Source organism: Choristoneura fumiferana, chromosome 18 (assembly GCF_025370935.1).
Source record: "Choristoneura fumiferana chromosome 18, NRCan_CFum_1, whole genome shotgun sequence".
Taxonomy (NCBI): Eukaryota; Metazoa; Arthropoda; class Insecta; order Lepidoptera; family Tortricidae; genus Choristoneura; species Choristoneura fumiferana.
Window position 1 is genome coordinate 15170309 of NC_133489.1, and position 18913 is coordinate 15189221.

General features: G+C 37.7%; 3 protein-coding genes across 4 annotated transcripts; 2 read left to right on the forward strand and 1 right to left on the reverse strand.

Moving 5' to 3' along the window:
• Positions 1-112: 112 nt before the first annotated feature.
• AGO1 (protein argonaute-1) lies at positions 113-16399 on the reverse strand. Of its 2 annotated transcripts, none has more exons than XM_074101162.1 (14): positions 16222-16399; positions 15722-16059; positions 15183-15383; positions 14775-15018; positions 14453-14675; positions 13593-13838; positions 12904-13069; positions 12504-12625; positions 11723-11907; positions 9930-10096; positions 9001-9149; positions 7648-7825; positions 7150-7341; positions 113-5801 (listed from the first exon to the last, which is right to left on the reverse strand). In XM_074101162.1, exons 1-14 carry the CDS (start codon positions 16238-16240, stop codon positions 5493-5495), a joined length of 2739 nt encoding a protein of 912 aa, XP_073957263.1. In that variant the 5' UTR covers positions 16241-16399; the 3' UTR covers positions 113-5492. The 2 variants fall into 2 exon arrangements, with proteins under 2 accessions (XP_073957263.1, XP_073957262.1); XM_074101161.1 differs by having other exon boundaries at positions 8974-9149.
• A 915-nt stretch (positions 16400-17314) lies between these two features.
• mRpL53 (mitochondrial ribosomal protein L53) lies at positions 17315-18851 on the forward strand. Its single transcript, XM_074101171.1, has 3 exons — positions 17315-17532; positions 18072-18199; positions 18437-18851. The coding sequence occupies exons 1-3, from the start codon at positions 17387-17389 to the stop codon at positions 18595-18597; spliced, it is 435 nt and encodes a 144-aa protein (XP_073957272.1). The 5' UTR covers positions 17315-17386; the 3' UTR covers positions 18598-18851.
• Positions 18605-18851, forward strand: LOC141437706 (uncharacterized). The gene has a single exon (XM_074101172.1). The coding sequence runs from the start codon at positions 18605-18607 to the stop codon at positions 18785-18787; it is 183 nt and encodes a 60-aa protein (XP_073957273.1). The 3' UTR covers positions 18788-18851.
• Positions 18852-18913: the final 62 nt, after the last annotated feature.

Sequence of the window (18913 nt, forward strand, 5' to 3'; positions counted from 1 at the left end):
CCAAGAAATTAAAAGGGTAGGAAGAAAAGGGATAAGCAGTTCACCAATAAGAGAGCGGCTTTTAGATTTGACGGCGATGATATTGTCCTGTTGGCAAAAAATAAAACTTCGCTTTAAATAAACAGATTGTATTACAACCCATACACATTATCTCGCAATCCATTAACTATATTACTACTACTGTTATAATATAACATACATGAAAATATGATCTTGATCATTCATGACATCATGCATGACGCTCAAATATAGTGATCGTTTCGAGTTCGAGTCTGATGCATGAGTATTGCAGTGACAGAAACACGAGATAAAGCACTTTTTTTATCTACATTGTTATTATCTTAGAGAAGGCATTTTACTAAGAATATTGTGTTGCAGAAAAATAAAACCAACTTACATTACAATCATATGTATTGCGAAACATTCTGGTTATATACTAATATGTGCAATAAAATCTAATTTATTATTCTCGGGTTTTATTTTTGTAGGTAGCTTAGGTTTACACAAATTAGAATTATAAAAAAAACTACACACCCTACTACAACTACTTCGCTACGGGCAAAGTATTATTTCGGAGTCATTTTAAAACCTGTCTACCGCTACTCCTCGGTCACATAGTTATTGGTTTAAAGGAAAATTTCTACAACAATTACGACAAGGTATAAAGAAACACTGGCTCGTGTGAAAACATGGAGGATCTGGAAGAAGGAAGAGCAGTGTACTGGAACGTTAACAGAGACCGAGCAACGATGAACCTTGATTAAAAACTTAGCCCATTCCAAAGGGAACGAACGCCATCTTTGTATAGTAGGATTAGTTGTCGCGTAGGGTAAAATATAAATGTGTTTGTTTTTAAATATAAGCTCTATTTATATAATCAGCGGCAAAAAATATGGCCCTCTAATGTATGCAGTAAAAGGTAATTTTATATGAGAGGGCCAAATCTTGTGCCGCTGAGTATATTTTAGGTTGCAGAAAGAAAATCCAAACAAACGATACACTTTATATCTTACATCCATTCTCGTCAGGTATAGCGCCCGTCTATCCGCGACGATCCATTTCAGCGTGGTCTATTACAAATGTGTGTGATTTTTTTTTCACATACCGTGTACAACGATATACCGTTAGCAACAGTGATGGAGGAGCAGCGGTTTCATCGGTCGTGAAGGTTAGATGACTCATTAAAATTTTACTAATAAAGTCCTCGGTAATGTTCTTTGTATATAGCGTGATTTGCTTCTTTTTTAGATGAAAAACAATATGAAAATAAATATATACCTAGTTTGTACGAAAACGCACACGATTTAGCCGCAGACATGTTCGCGAACAAAGGGATGCCATTACTATATGAGTAATAATAAATCAAAAAAAAAATATTAAGCTATGTTCTGTTTACAAGTTCATGGACACGTAAAGCAATAGCAAATAAAATATCATATTTTATTCCATTTTTAGCTCATCAATGTACAGTCAGCGTCATAGGCCTACCGCTAATGTACAAATTAAAAGTACTATCAAAGTCTCATAACTTACAATATACAAATTTGGCATTAAAAATTGAAGTTCAAAATGATGTTATTAATTAGTACGTTAGCAGCTCAACCGTCTACCTACATTATCTAAAGTGCTCAAATACGTAAAAATACGATTTCATGGGGCGTTAGAGCGAGTCTGGTATTTTTTCAACAATCCCCGGTTTGTTATATTTTATGTGTAATTAATAGACGCTGACTGTTCCTAAGTGGGGCTGGGCCAAGTACGTCAAAATCGCTATGTTGTCAACTTAAAGCCAAACAAGACTTGCTGTGTGTGTGCTGTACATTTATATTTAAACCTTAGGCACGCGACGCACTTCCAGAGAAGTGCATAATAATAAATTAGTAAAACTATTTCAAAGTACATTTCACATAATACAATATTGCCCTCTGTCAGTATCTATTTAGTGTTCCGATATAATTTGCCGTACCTATATGAGTAACTTATTAGATTTACATAATTATTGAAACTTACATTTCATAAAGGGTAGGGTCGGCATCAGATTAGGTATAGTATATGGCATAAAAACAAGGCCCTCGATATATTTTAAAACAGTGTCATATCTTTGACAGTAGCAATGAGATCGCATTACTTAGATTTTTTTTAGTAAAAACTTTGTATTTTTCATATATCTGATGTCAATACCACTAATATTTTAACTCTAATAACTGAATAAACCACTGTCATTCAAAGTTTAAATTACGATCAGGCGGAGGTATCTATTGAAGTCACTTTATATGTAAAAATATTGCTATATTAATTATACAAGGAATCAACTTACAGTGAGTGATTAGTAAGATATTTACTAAAATCTAGACTTATCCTAATAAATCGGCAAATACAATCATCATCAGATACAACGCTTCAAAACAAGTTTCACACCGTTCTACCGTCGCGCGTCACGAGGGATCGACACGTGCCTTCGATTTCGTAAGCACCACAATGCCCACTGCGCTATTTGATGATGATCGTACTAAGATGTAACATAATGCCATAAATTGACGCATCTTGTTAAAGATACAGGACAGGACTTTGATTCACGTAATAAAATAGTAACTTGACGCAGATTGAGCGCTACTATTATTATATCAACAGACAACGGCCATCGACATTTTGACTCCATGAATTACCCTGCACGAAGAAATTTGAAGACTATTCTATATTAAACACTTGACTCGTGAAATTTACACGGAAAGCGTTAGTGTAACATTAAACAAAGCTTGTCGTTCCAATGTGGGCTACAATACTTAGTATAAACATTATTACTACTACATACATACAAACATACATAAACTTATACATTTATCGTATTAAAAAAATAATTGTTCCAGTGTACGCTCCAACAGTTACGCAACATCTATAAAAACCGAAGTCAATGAATAGATAAAAATTAAAAAGTATTTAAACAGAAAGCCTGTTGAGGACCTTAAACTGCTAGCATTGCAACCTAAATAAATACAATTACATATTTATTGAGCTAGGAGCTGGAAATCCTAATCTTGCGAAGTTTATCATGAAATTCATGAATGTACTTGGCAATGTTACAAAATGTGCCTCCTGATAAGTTCTAATTTGTTTAAGCAAGAAATGAGAGGAAAAGCCGTAAAACAATTTTAAATGGTCCTCGTAATAAAAAACGGCCATGTTTCATAAAACTATATCAAATTGGGTTGTAAGTAAATCCCAAAAGGATGGCGGATCGCAATTAGAAAATATGTCAAGTATGTCATTTGTTTCTACTTACGATCAGCAACATTAAATTTGTAGTTTACATCTAAGAGATGAACGAACGCCTCGTCATATTATTTAAATTTATTTGTGTCGATTTTAATATATAAATATACTTACGTAAAAAAGATAATACTAACATTTACCAAATTTATCTCCAAATACACGATTTTTCGACACAAGTATTAAAGTAACAATGGTTGATATAACATACATATATCCAAAATATAAAAAAATATAGTGAACTAAACTTAAAACTAAAAAGGCGGTTTAACAACCTTATTTTTTTGGCCTCAAGGGGGATTATGGTGTTGGTGACATCCTAAATTCTTACGGAACTTAAAAATCGTTGTTATAATAGCTAACAAAATTGCGTCTTAAACATATTTAATGATTTTTGTGGTCCAATTTGAGTTTGTTAGGTAAGTACCTAATTTAGCGCCAAAATAAGTATTTGGTTAAATACCGTTAACCGCGTAAAATTATACTTCATTTAATAATCAATTATATTGCTTAAGTCTTAATAAAATAAAATAAAAATTATCTTGAGCTGGATGGATGGACTTTTAACTAAAGCAAGTTGTAAATCACTCATTCAATTGGCAAATCCATAAATTACATGGCATAAGAAATGGACATGTGAACTTAAAAGCACATTTCTTAAATCATCTCATCTTTATATGTCTGATAATGTTAATTTCAATCCAAGCTCATAATGCCTCTCAATTGTTAAAACATATCAATTTAAATTTTAATATATACTATCAAGAGAAATTAATATTTTATTGTAATACATGGTACCCTTTACTAATAAGAAAATGCTATGCTTCCAAGTTTAATGTGCACTTACATCTAACAATGTGTATTTCCCTTGTTTAGATTCATAATTATATTAACAATAACTTATTTCAATATTCTATTCCTAATGCAAAATAGATTTATGCGTAGTGCAATCTTACTTGTACACTAGACATTTGGCAGGCTTTAAGTAACAGAGTAGCACTGTTCCATTGTAATAAATAAAATAAACATTCGAATGACAGTCCGCGACGTTATTTCATTCTGGTCTTTCAGGAGTGTACGGGACGCTACCACATGTATATATTAAATAATGCAGATGCCATTTCCACAACGTAGTTTGCTACTTAATCCTAGAACTAGAAATAAACTTATAATAACTCGAAATCAATGTTTTGCCGTCATTAAATTTAGTCCGATCAGTAAAGTAGGTAAGATATAAATCAGGACTTCCCAACCTAATAGTTACTTTTGCATTTCCGAAAAAAGGAAAACTATTTAACGCGTAGGTATTTACCTACATATTTAAATATTTAACTGTTTCGAATTTGTTTTGTTTGCTTCGGTATTTAATTGGTATTTAATCACAAAAAAATGTTTGTTGCTTATTTTTGTTGAAACTTAAGGGGGGCATGAAAATATTATTTTTGGTTCGGGGAGGCTCTGCGAAATAAAGGTTGGGAAACCCTGATATAAATAGATCGATCGCAAAATCTCTTTTGCAGCTGCGAAAACGTTACTTTATTTTGTTTGATATGTAAAGTAAGGTCTAACATAGAAATGTTTGAAGTTAGACATTCAATTGAAAATTTTGTTCAATTTCAATGTTAAATTGAACCTTAGGAAAATTGTTGCATAACACAGGGTTTCAGGTAAGAGAACAAAAAGACGCAGATATCTTGAGCACTGAACTTTAAACATCATTGATTAAACTAGCAACGGTAGATCCGCCTTTCTTTAGAGCCGTGCACTTCGCTTGGCCTTGGTATAGATATCTATACTTACAGAATAAACCAGGCGAAAGGTAAAATAATAAAAATTGTATTTGTTGATGAAAATAAATAAATAAAATAAACAATTATACCAACAACGCGTAGGTAGCTTAGGATCCAAACCGCATTCGACACACTCAAGTACCATTTAATTTGAACAAAGAATGTTTAAATTGACTTTATTATAGTTAACTAAAAAGAAATGCTACATGGGCAGCACAGCGTACGCAATGGATCACGGAGCAACTATACCTACAAAATAATAATAATAATCGACGAATAACATTTATAAAATAGCTGATATGGGCTCAAACGAGTCTATTTTCCGTGTGGTGCTGCCTGAATCAAACGTTCATAACGTCTCAGATGGAGTCTCATAATCCGGTTGCACTGCCAAACAGGTTAGCGAACGGCCCTCGTCGGGATGGTGGGACGCGTCTAAGCGAAGTACATGACCTTTTTGGTGACGGCGTGGACGGTGATGGCGCGGGCCATGGCGCCGGGCGTGCGGTCCTCGCTGCAGGCGGACTGGTGCGAGCCCTCGCCGGAGTCGTGCTCCTTTTCCACGAGATGGTACCGCGCGCGGAAGGCCACGAGGTGCGCGTAGTAGGCCGGCGCCGGGATGGACACCGAGCGCGTGCAGCGCACGTACGTGTGGCACAGCTGGTACGTCAGGCACTGCAGCTCGTCCGACCCGAAGTGGTTGTCGTCCCACAGCACGTGGTAGTGCGACGGCCGCGACGTGCCCTGACACAACACAACCTGTTAACATCTACTGGACACCGCACTATCAAACGCACTTTCAATGCACCAGGAAGGAAACGGTGAGAGAGGAATGGCGACGGATAGTGCGCCGTGCGCCGTGCGCCGTATCACCACCGGATATGATGACGAACACGACCACTCTGTCAATAGTGTAACGACTAAGAAGAAGAAAGAGAACACCGCATCGTTTAATAGTAATGTTGTAAATGGGTGGATCAACTATTTCTTGTTGTTATTATGTCCCGACAGCGAGGGGACAAGGGTAATGGTGATTTTCCACCGGCGAGGCGAGACGAGACGAGGCGAGACGAGAATTGAAATTTGTATGCATTATCGCGCGCCCGCCGCGAGCCGCCGCGGGCAGCTGCGGGCGCCGCCATACAAATTTCAATTTCGTCTCGCCTCGCCGGTGGAAAACCACCTTAATACAGTTTAATAAAAGAATCGTTGTGTCACATTATACCAACATGCTTATTAGATGACCAATTATAGAAGAGGCTTAAAACTACCACAAAAATGCGTGTTAGGCAAATTTTAATCCTATAAACTTACGGTTTAAAGAGTCACTCAGGATACCGAACTATAGCAACGAGTGACAAGAAAAAGTTGATCGACCCAAATAGAACGGGGCTTGCAACCTAACCTAAGTGAAAAAAAAGTGACCATGAACTAATTGAAACGCTTTATTTACCTCGTACAGGACAGCTCTAATGGAATCAGCTCAGCGGAGCGAGGTTAAGTAAATGAAGCATTTCTATTGGTTCATGACAAACATTCCTCGCACATCTTTGGTGGAAACGCAGCCTAAAAAGCTAAAAACACATTTTAATGGTCCTTCCTGAAAGCTCCACCATCACACCCTGGATACCATTCTTGGTCAAAGTACACCCTGAGACAATTCAAACAAGCTCTAACACGGCTACATTACGTTGTTCTGACTTGGTGTTCCAGTGCCCAGCTTTTGGCTCCATCACCAGTCATCAGATCAGCTCAATGGTACCATATTATTGTATTATCATCAGAACCACACATAATTGCCATGTTTCGTGTCAATACCATAATAACAAATAGATAAAGAATCAAGTTCAAAAAATTCTAAGCTGATATAAGATATAAGCGTGTTAAATAGGTTGTTTTTGAGTCTAGTTTTGACTTAAGGCTGAAGCCATACCGGTACGATTGAAGAACGATTCAACATAATAAGTTCTCGCGTCCGCACATTTCCATCCACCAAAGAATTTCCTGACTTCTCGTCATGAATTTAGCATTTTGTCGCAAAAAATTCTAATAACTTCTAATAATCGGGTAACTAAATAATGTTTGTACATACTTGGATGCCCTGATGACTGCAGAGATAAAAGTCAAATTCTGTGGGGTGCGTGATGCCGAGATCCACGGTGGTGCCGGCCGGGATGTTGCCCGACTTGCCGGACTGTTCCTTTTTGTCAGCGCAGAACAAACGCGTGTGGTGCCGCTTCTGCACCACTATGAACGTGATTCCCGGCTTGTACTCCGCCTCCAACTGCATAAAGTAAATGGTTTAATATATTCCATCGATGATTCTTCTTTTTAGCTGTAGCTATATTATATTTCGTTGACAACTAGTTTTTTTTTGTTTTTAACTTGGACAACGGACTTCTAATTTTGTAAATTTGTCCATAGTTGTCTGACACCACAAATATCGTTGAAATAAATAATTTTAAGTTAAAACAATCCCCTGTAAAACAACACGTAATGCATCTGCATTATTATTATTATCGCGTATCTAGGCTAGTGCGATAGATAAGCTGATTTGGACTATCCCCAATGACATGTGCAAGTAAGTTACCTTTATGCAAGCCTCCCTGACGGCGGTGAGTTCATGCTGCAGCACGTGTATGAACTGCCCCTCGGAGATACCGTCGCGGTACATGATGATTCGGTGCGGCTTGAACCCGCCCGTGCTCTTGTAGAACATAATCAGCAACTCCTGAACCATGCTGCTCATCTCATGAACAATCTCCTGTCTGCAATTTGTAACTCCGCCATGCATAAGGGTGAACCACGGGAACAATTCCAACAGCGTATGAAAGCGATACTTTAAATATGATACGTGTTTATGTATGATATAAATAAATATAGATGAAACTTTCAGTATGAACTGATGCTAATGCCAATAAGTACGCGTCAGTGACTAAAATGCCAATCAGATCTTCATGTACACTGCGCGCAAGCAACAGATTCGTAGACTCACGACAAATTTGTTACTAATGCCAGTGAACAGTTTTAAACATGGTCCGCATCAGGCGTAATAAATGCGCAAAGATGTTCAAAACACGTGAATGTACCATCATATCACGTATTTTAGATACCTTTATCGGCTTTAGAACGTTTTGATGCAAACTACAGTTGGTATTAGATATATCTATTAGAGTTAACAGTAAATAAGCAAATACGACTCTAGCGCTAAAAGCGCTAGAGTCTGTTAAATGTTTACATATTTAGAGCTATATTAACTATTAATTGGAATGTGAAAATAGGATAGTTGATACCAAATTGTTTTAACCCTGTAAACCAGATCAATCCCCAACTAACTGAGAATTTTGAGTTTTAGTTGATTTGAATAAAAAAAAATAGTAGGCAATTAGTCAATAGAGTTGGCCAATGCACTCATGTTACAGTTTGATATTACCATACAAAATCTACGGAGAATTGCGTTTCCATAGGTCACAAAAAATAAGCCAATTTATTATTGCTGTCTTATATCGTATTGTGAATAAGTAAATGCATATTCAATTGACATTTCCCTAATGATGTCATCATAGTCCATAAGCAATCCAAAAAGTGTAATATGATGATATCACCGGCTATGAAGACAACCTGTTGTCCGTACCCATGTCAATTGGCTCTATGTTTATACACGATTGTTAAAATTCCAATGAACTAGAATATATTCCGATATATCTAATGCCCATATAAATTTGGATGGAATGATCGTCAATTTAAAAAAAAAAGCCATAAGCGCGCTTCTGACAACCCCAATACTGAAAGTATAAATATAATATTCCCATCAAAAGCCATAAGCGAAAAAACCCGGGCTTGGTGGGCAAACGCGTCCCGCTCGGGGTGCACCCAGAGGGTGCGTTAGCCCGCCAGGCCCGGGATTTAAGCTTACGATTCCCGATCTTCGTAATTGAATGACCTGTGTTGCTGCACGCGCACCGTGGCGGCGTACCGCGAGGGGTGCGCGTCCATGGAGCCCACCACAGCCGCGATAGACGGCTTTTTATTGTCGCCAGCCGGCGGGTGCGTCACGTCCACGCCCAGGAAGATCACGGGTTCGTTGAACACCTGCGACACGCACGATGCACATCCCTTAGAGCTGTTTTCCACTTGTCGGATATCGGACTCGGATTTTAATCGGACATTCCAGTTGAAGAACATTTTATATGAAGCTATTCACACTTGTCCGACACCGATTATCTATAGAAATGACCGACATCCGACACGAAACGGATCCGATACCCGACAAGTGGGAACGGTCTCTTAAGGGATAAGTCCGCCTTTGTACAAGTATCTCAAAGTTTGCCAAATGTATTTAGTTTCATTTCTTTTGTACAATAAAGTTTTTAGTTAACATAAATACAGGTTACGTACAATTGTAGAAGCTGAATTGTAATGAATTCTGCTAAATATTATCAAACCGAAAGTTTGTGTATGTGTTTCTTTCACGCTTAGCTGCTTAAATTACGTGATTGATCCGATATTCCTATGGAATCAGCTTAATCAGTCATCAGTCTCAACATTTAGTAGAGACAACATTTTACATTTTTGAATGATTGACCAATTCGTTCGTGCGATTTTAACTGACAATCACCAAATAAATATGTTCGCTCGCTCAAGTGTTTCCATTTACAATAAAAAGAAGATTCAACTGTTGAGGACACTAAGTGAAAATGCAGCTGTTATTGTCGAAAGTTTGGCAAAGGAAGAGATAGTGGCAATAAATTAACTGTACCGACAAATTAATACTATTAAAACGAAATCCAGTTGAAAGGCAATAAACAGTTTTCAAGGTGTTCAATCTCACAAATACAGAAAGTATTAGTATTATGAAATATAAAAAATTACCTTTGGACGTAGTGACGGCACCAGAATAGAATTGATTCCGCCAAGCTTGACGTTAATTTTTAGGCATAAATTGCTCAGCGTCTGCGGCGAAGTTTTGTTCACGTTTTTAGCTTGCACGCACTGCGTCGCCATGCCCAGTACCGTGTCTCCCACTCGTTTTACTTCCGCTGTTGACAAAACAATAAAGTTATTTAATATTATATGTTGCCCACGACTTCGTCTCCGAAGAATTCTGTGAGAACTATAGAGCCGGTTCTGGAGGGAGTTGTGTATGCAAAATTAGAGGACCGCATTTTGTGAATAGTTTTAAACTCAGAAAAACTTGCAAATTATGATTCTAAGGGGCTGTTTCACCATCCATTGATTAGCGTTAACCGACGGTTAAATGTGATGCCGTCTCCGTCTATTCGAACAAAACAAATAGAGACGGCATCACACCTAACCGCCAGTTAACACTAATCAATGGATGGTGAAACAGCCCCTAAATGTTGCCAGGAGGTCCGGTGGTCCAATTTTTTTTTATACTTGAACTCCTAAGAAATCATGTAAATGGACTGAAAAAATGGTTGTAAATCATTTTAATAATTATTTTCCTGTCAATATCCTATTTTTACAAGCTTTCATTTAACTTGCATTGTATGTATGTATGTCTGTATGTACAAATGTGCGAATCAAATCTTGCAAGTTGAATTTAACCCACTTCCAGTAGCCGGATTGACTTGAAATTTGGCATACTTATGTAAATCTGATGAAAATACAATAATCAGATAGTGACATTCTGGTGGTCCAACTAGGATCGTCTCTGAAGAATGGTACTCTTCAACGGTTAATGGCATCGACTTGAAATTTGACACGGAAATGTAGTTTAGATGACGATAAAAGTACAATCAACAAAAAAAGCTTGTATTAAAAATATTTTTTTTAATGAAATACTTTTTTCTTATTATTAAAAATAAAAGTAATCACTAATCAACCATCTTAATTTAATTGCTTAATAACGATAACTCTTGTCCGGGTGAGCGGTTAGTTCCAATGGAGTGCTGAAAGTTTCTCGATGAGGGCTACATTATAGATGTCGCTAGTGTCTAAATAAGAAACAAACAGGCTAAGATATATGGTGCATAGGAGAAATTCGTGTCTGTACCGTTGTCCAGCGGTAGTGTAGCGGTATAGCACGCGGCACGGAATGCCGAGGACCTGGGTTCGATTCCCAGCGCTGGTCTTATTTTTTTTGGTTTTTCTGTGCATTTGTATTTCAGTTTGTATTTTCAATAGTTATCAACTGACTCCGTATATATGTATAAAAGCTTGTAAAAAATGTAATATTATCACGAAATTAGTTATTAAAATGTTCCAAAAGCCATTTTGTCAGTCCATTTACATGATGTTTTAAGGGATGGGATATAAAAAGAATGGACCACCAGATCTCCTGACAACATTCAGAATCATAATTTGCAAGCTTTTTCGAGTTAAAAACTATTCACAGAATGCGGTCCCCTAATTTTGCATACGCAACTTCCCTTGGCGCCTGCTCTACTATACAATTTTCTAAGATTAACCTAACCAATGTAGAAAACTTGAAATATCCTCCACATTGTCATTTCAAATTTCAATATCTCAAAAACGGCTGAACCGATTTTTAGCAAATATTGAATTGTAAGGATTATATTTATATTTATAAGGATATAGAACTTCGATAAAGAAACATTGAGCAGTCTTGGAGATTATCCAGTATTTCAGAGAGATGTATCAAGTCTGGAATCTGTGGGAACAACTATCGGAAGAATAGTTACCATAGACGGGCGTCTTTCCAGGCAAAACGACTACGACGAGTTGCAGCTGGACGAAGGTGGACTTGAGATATTTGAACATGGGCTCCACCTGGTCGGGCCCTGTGGCGTACTTGCAGAAGCAAGGCTGCCCGATTATCGGCATACCCGCGTCGTTTGAGATCTTTTGCAGTTGCTGAGTGAAGTTTCTGTAAAAGTACCCATCAGTTGAGGCTAATGAATATTGCTTTTTCTTCCTTAATGCTTGGGTTTTGATAATACGGATAAATCATCCGAGTAGCTATAGATTGCGCACTAGCGAACTGTTACGATGTCAAGGCAATTATTGGTATTGCTACTGGGATATTTTACTCGTACCGTGTAAACTCCGCTTTACTGGCAGCGGGACCGAATTGCGTATATCTAGTTGGATACGTCGAAGTGAGAGATTATTTCCATCAGAATTTTAGTCATTATTCGAGTTGACACTAAAAACCGTATCTTTGACGCAATATGTAGAAAGCAAAATGAATTCGTAAAAAGTTGTTAAACAAAATAACACTTTATCGTTATCAGCCAGAAGACACCACAATGAACAACTACCCGCCACTTGCATCCACCGATTGCTCGCAACTCTCACGATCCACCTGGTGGGACGCCTTCCAACGCTTCGTCTTCTAGTCGCCACGCCACTCGGGGACTTTTCTCCCCCCCTGGTTATCTGTTCAACTTGCATATTCTTGCATATTAATATAACAGAATAGATAATGCCTATATTAGTAAAATGGCGTCGTTTGGTACTGACTTGAGAGCGTCCTCGCGCACAGTCCGCTGCGGCGCAAAGCAGGCGATCGCCCACACCCGGATTTCCACGCCCATGAAGAATTGCTTCCCGCGCATGTCCCACACACCTTGGTTCGGCAGCGCCTGTAAAAAAAAAAATATTGACGGCAAACAGGAAAACGTACGTACCCATGTTCAACCAGTTCGATGCTTCCTCCCTCCTGCATCCTCCCATAAAACAACAAGTCAATTTAGGAATCTTTGTTTAAATTAATGAATGAATGTTATATGATGTTTTAGTGGCACACCAATGGGGACTAAGAATTTCAGGTATTTTTCTTCTGTTCGTATATATCGTTATGTATGTGTGACGATGGTTCGGCTTTAGTTTGTTCCTGACCACGAGGCGAAGACCCACCCACCTGTCCGCCGAGCGACGACACGCGTCCGCCGTACTGCAGCTTGGGCGGCGGCAGCACGCGCCCGCGCACCTCCATCATATTGTTAGAGATGGTCAGGCCAAACTCCTTTACGTACAAGTCAGTGTTGAAGTTGGCGCGACGGACCAGATTGTTGATTTCACGCTCTCTGATGGATAAATGATAGTGACAAGTCAAAATGTGAAGAATGGAACAATGTGTTGTGATTGTTCAGTTCTGCTCGTCTCCGTTCCGCTGTCTCAATGGAAGTGTACTCTAAAGGTAGCTTCCCGATGTTGGAGACCGCGACCGGTGACGCCAATACCACTCACGTCACCCAGTGTTTAGTATGAAGCACTGACGGATGCAAGCAACCGCGTCGCGCAACTAAGTTCACACTTGAACAGTAGATCGCGGTACCCGTTCATGATCGCTAACATCGGAAAGATACCTTAACAACCAGAGACAATGCATGTTAAAACTTTATTCTCATAGTCCAACAAGTTACAATATTTGAAATGAGTCACAATTTTCCAATAAAAAAAAAATGACTGGCAATCTCATACTTTTTAACTGAAAAATTACAAAACAAAATAATCTAAATTGTTAATAACATTCATACAACCACCTAATATAGTAAAATCATTATCAAATGCTATCCACAAATATACAAAATTTCCTCAAATACTTACCTATCGGGAGCAGAACGTGCTGTGGCCTTGATCATAGTTGAGGTTTGCATGTCTGTCAATTTTTTGATGCACCTCTGGCCAGGCACTATGTTGCACACCTCTAGAGGCAGGTACGTGTGTTTGTGTTCTTGGCCCACTTGTAGACATGGTAAGTGAGGATATCTTAGCTTCATCTTGTACTTATCCAAGAAATATTTGGCAACTGTGCATTCCACAGTTTGACCATTGTCCAGTTGCAGGGGAAACCTGAAGAGATGAATTAAGCCATTATTACTAGTTTTAGATCAGGCAAATAATATACATTGATGATGAGATGACCTTTCCCTAGTTTGCCCCCATCTTTTCCTCATACTAGAACATGATGAAACCACTTGATATCCAAGTACATAATGCCAAGGATCCTATTTCGTACCATGAAATACAATACTAAGTATATGCTACTGCATTCTTTACTAAGAATGGTTACAGAAACATACTATCACAACAATCATAGTGCATTTCTTCACTTGCCTAAATGCTAACTAGAATTAAATTTTTAATTTCATAATACAATGTGCATCTGAGCTTGTGAATTATGAGCTTTTTACTGCAGTCACCATATGTTTGGTTGGAGGAAACAATTTCGATTTATAACATGCACTTTCCTCATAGGACAGGAAACTTTATGGACACAAATGGTACATTTTATTACATCATAATGATAAGAAAATAGCTTTTTGACTGTATCTAAACCTAAGTACAAAATAAATTGTGCTTTGAGTCAATAATAGCCTAATTAAAAACCATTAATGGTAATTATGTTCCTTATTAATTTAAAATTCTTGGCAGCGGAGAACCATTTGGATGAATGGAAAACTTACGATTGCATTTGTGCTGGCCGGCGGGTGACATTACAGACACGGTATTTCCTCTTCATAGTGCCACAATGTGTTATCTCTATTTTAAGGCCTTTTATTTCTTTAGTAAACTTGACTCTTTGCGAGTCAGTTAGTGGTTTTCTTTGGTCATTAACATCTCTGATATCTAACACTTCGCACATAAACTCTATGACTGGCTGGGCTTTGTAAAAAGCAGTTGCAGACACTGAAATAAAATTTAAAATTAAATATCTACATGTGCACATTTCTTAAAAAAAAATGTGGGTAGTATAAGGATAAGTGTATTTATGTATATTGTTCCTACCATCAATATTTAGCATCATTTTCCATTGGCTTGGCCTCACTGACTGATGGAAACCAAACCAAACTTCTCGGCCACCACCAAGGGGATGGTAGTACCCCTCAGGTGAAGAAAAGAATGAACGGCCAACAGGAGTGTACATCATTGATGGCAAATGCCGCATCACCACATCCAGAGCCAAAATGGCATCATAAGGAATCTGTCTTGTGCGACCTTCTAGAGCCTCTTCGAGTGCAAAGAGTGACACCTAAAATCCAATTTAATTATTTAATTAATCATGTGATATTTATAAAGAATTCAAGATCATTAACAATTAATGATCGTTTGAGGGTAAAATATAAGAGTGTAATTAATTTATTTATTTTTGTCTCTTACAATTGTACTGCAATTAAGTAATGAGGTTTTAATTACCTGAGCAACCCATTTGATAGTTACACGAAAAACTCTGTCTTTTCCTTCCCCTGGCAAGATGACTTCCAGCTCAACCCTGTCATTACCAATGGGCAAAGGATCCCTTGTGTACAAATTATTTCTGCCATCAAAAACTGGCTTCAGGGCACCAAATATCTTATTGTAGCAATGTACCATAGTCTCTACAATTTCTCTATTCACCTGTAATAATCAGAAAGTCAGTGAAGAAGTAATGATTTGAGGCATCAAACTAAATAATATTTACACATTTTAAAATGGTAAATATTCAATTAACAGTCAAAATTAAAACTGTATAGCAGAAGCCAAGTTCAGAGGCTGAATTGTCCAACACTTGGGCGCCTCCAATCACATTCATCATTTCTTTCTACCCTCATGCTATACCATGTGATAGAAAGAAGCTGAAAAAATGATGTAAGAAGACTGATCATTATGCATGTTAAGGAGGACATAAAATATTGTGGATAGTGGAGGACCCTAAATTGCTTTATAGAACTGGCTAATTAGAAATGAATACTTACCTTTCTTGGACATTTATCCGGCTGTATATTAACATCATAATGATGGACATATCCTCGGGGCATCGATATTTGGAAATGGTTGGCTCGCAACATAATTGGGCGTCCCTCGTGGCCCAGGTTAGGGCGCCGCGGGCACGTGAGCACGGGTAGGTCGGGCGGCGGCGCCGCGGCCGGCGAGGCGAGCGCCATGGTCGCCGCGCCGGGGGTGCCCGCGGCGCCCGGCGTGCCAGTCGTCGGAGCTGCACTCGCAGGCCCAGCCGTCGTGCCCGTGCTCCCCGCTGCAGCACTCACTCCTCCAGACACACCCACTGCACTACCACTCGTTTCCCCCGCTGGAGCTAAACCAATAATCACCAATTGAAATACGAACACATCATAAACACAGTGTTATTTATAAGAACTTGATTTTGCTACATAATGCCAATATTTAGGGCAATCAAACAAAGGACGTGCTTCTTTACTAGCCGAGGTAGCGATCGCTAAATCGGATGGATACTAACGTTGACCAACGGGGTACATCTTGATTTCTGATTAAATTAACGAAAAGTGTAAAATTAACAACTGTATAGCTCCTCGTGCTAAATTTGCTTTAATGTGATCAATTAACGATGTGGATTATGGTCTGCTGCAAATTGACGTCTCCCCCACAGATTAGTCTCCCCTGCCTCCTCGTTTTAGTTTGACAATTTCTTATACCATAGACTACAAACTATAGAATATTATTGTCGTTGATCCAATTTCCTAGTAAAAGCGGGTTCAAACGGTGTTTTTTTTTTATCTCTACCTGTCCAATCCAACCAATCCAACCAAAGAAAAGAAATCCAACTTAACGAATAATGAAGTGGCCCCTTCACAGGGTTGCCAACCGTACGAGGTTCCTCGTACGTACAAATACGAGATTTGTGGCCTTCCGTACGGTACGACCGAGGACACCAAAGAGAATTAACCACTACGTTTTGGGGACACTATCAACCTCGTACAACATTTGGCACCACCATTATTTGCAGCAGGACTACTACGAAACTCGAAACTCGAAGTTCTTGTCGTGCGGTCCCTCTGTCACTTGTACTATTTAATACGAGAGCGAGAGGGACGATACGATACGAACTTCGAGTTTAGAGTTTCGTAGTAGCCCTACAGTTTCGTAATAATAATATAAACAAACTTAGTTTTTTTGTGATTTTAATTGTAAGTTTTATTTAGTAGGAAACTTGCAAGTTTTATTTTATTGAGTAAAATGTCCTAAATCCAATAGTGTAATATGCTTTAATTTTGGTTTTAGCACGTTTTAGATGCGAGATTCTTAGCTGCATAGTACAAGGGTTTTTTTACGGCTGGCAACCCTGCCCCTTTAATACATTGATTTTACGGAGACAGTTTCAACTTTTACATATGCATGACGAAACAGTTTGATATATCGTGATAGATAATCATAATAAAACGTAGAAATAACGTTCAATAAATCTACAAAAACATACTGCATAAACCAGATAATTCGTTAGTTTATAAGTTATTTTTGTTAGGTTACGTTGACACTTGACAGCCGCTTCCTGGCATCCTTTTAGCTAACTATCTTCAGAAACGTATTTTCATCCTATTTATATAGAGCTATCTATAGATAGGGTTGCATTTTCTTCCTGAAAATTCTAAATATCTATATTTATTATGTCGATTCCTTTCAGTGGAACTTTACGAAGGTCTGGTGGAGTAGTTTCTGCTATCGGAAAACAACTAAAGGCCGTAAATTTAAAGGCTGCGAAAAGGATTACTGTTAAATTCGATCCTTTTAGTGATAATGTTACAGAGACACGGTAAGCAAGCAAGAACGTCAAATGTTATCCGATTTGGTTGATTTTATTCCCGCTACTGCTGCCGCATTTTAGTGTGTGCATGATATGCCTGAACGATATTCCTTCACGTTATGAGTCAGCAAATAATTTAAATTTAGTTAACTTTGAGCATGTTATTTATTAACATTGTACATAGGTATCCTCCTGAGCCCTCGCGTACTTTATGAAGAACAATTAACACAGAATAATGGCCGAATGTACTTTATGAAGTACAAATTGTTCATGGAATAAAGAATTCTAAGAATTTTGAATAATATCCAAAATAACAAAGCAGGTCAACCATGTCTAGGTCTTAAGCACTAAGTTCGTTAAAAAAGGTCAGAACTCAGGAGGGTATACCTATTTCCTCGAAGTATCTTTACAGGTATGTGCTTGATATTAATTTTTTAGAACTTATTCAGTTCCATATTCATGCATTAGCAAATAAATATTACTGTTTTTATTAACCCTTTGCTTACACTAAGCAAACCAATTAAAATTATTAATTATTGCTTTTTCAGGAATTTTCTACACTACATAAGTTCATCAAAAATTGCTCTAACAAATCCAAACTGTTCGCTGAAAACAGAGATATTGTGCAATCGCAGTGACCCCATTGTGGATATTACAATTACCCCTTCTATTGCAGGTAAAACAAGCTTTGTTGTTAGAAAAATTAGATCTGCTCTGTGTTTAAAACTTCCAAATAATAATCTATTATAGGGGTGGATGAGTTTTTTCACCTTTATTATAAATCTAAAAGTAACTCTCTCTGATTAGTTTATTATATTATCTCGATTGAACCTTGCACACTTGTTAATGGAAATGTCATAGTATCAATACTAACCTGAGTTTCCAAATACTCAATAAAAACTTTTTTTTGCAGAAACAGCAAATCTCAAGAAAGTTACATTAAAAAGTGGCAATTTAACTTGCTTGGAGCTCCTTCAGTTGTTAAACAAACACGTCTCGGCACTTGCACCTGTAGAGCAACCAGTTTCGACAATACAAACTAAATCAGAGAAGAAGAAGATCAAAAAGAAGTAACAGAAAAATGGCAAAGAACAAGAAAGGTGGATTCCTCCAATTAGTGGAGGAATTCTATAGTCACATACCGGCATTTACGGATGTGTTCTCAGAAGACACATTTTACATGTTTGTTGTGATCTTTGTGCTCTCAACAATTTTGGTTGCCTTTATTCTGTCTAGGTTTATTACTATCAAACCAGTTGAGTAACTAGTAGGTATTTAATTTATTATTATGTTGAACAAAAGCAAAAATAAAAAATAATTTAAAATTATTTTGATTTTTGAATGTATACCCAACCTAAAAATGCTGACCATTACTTTGCAAAAAAAATAA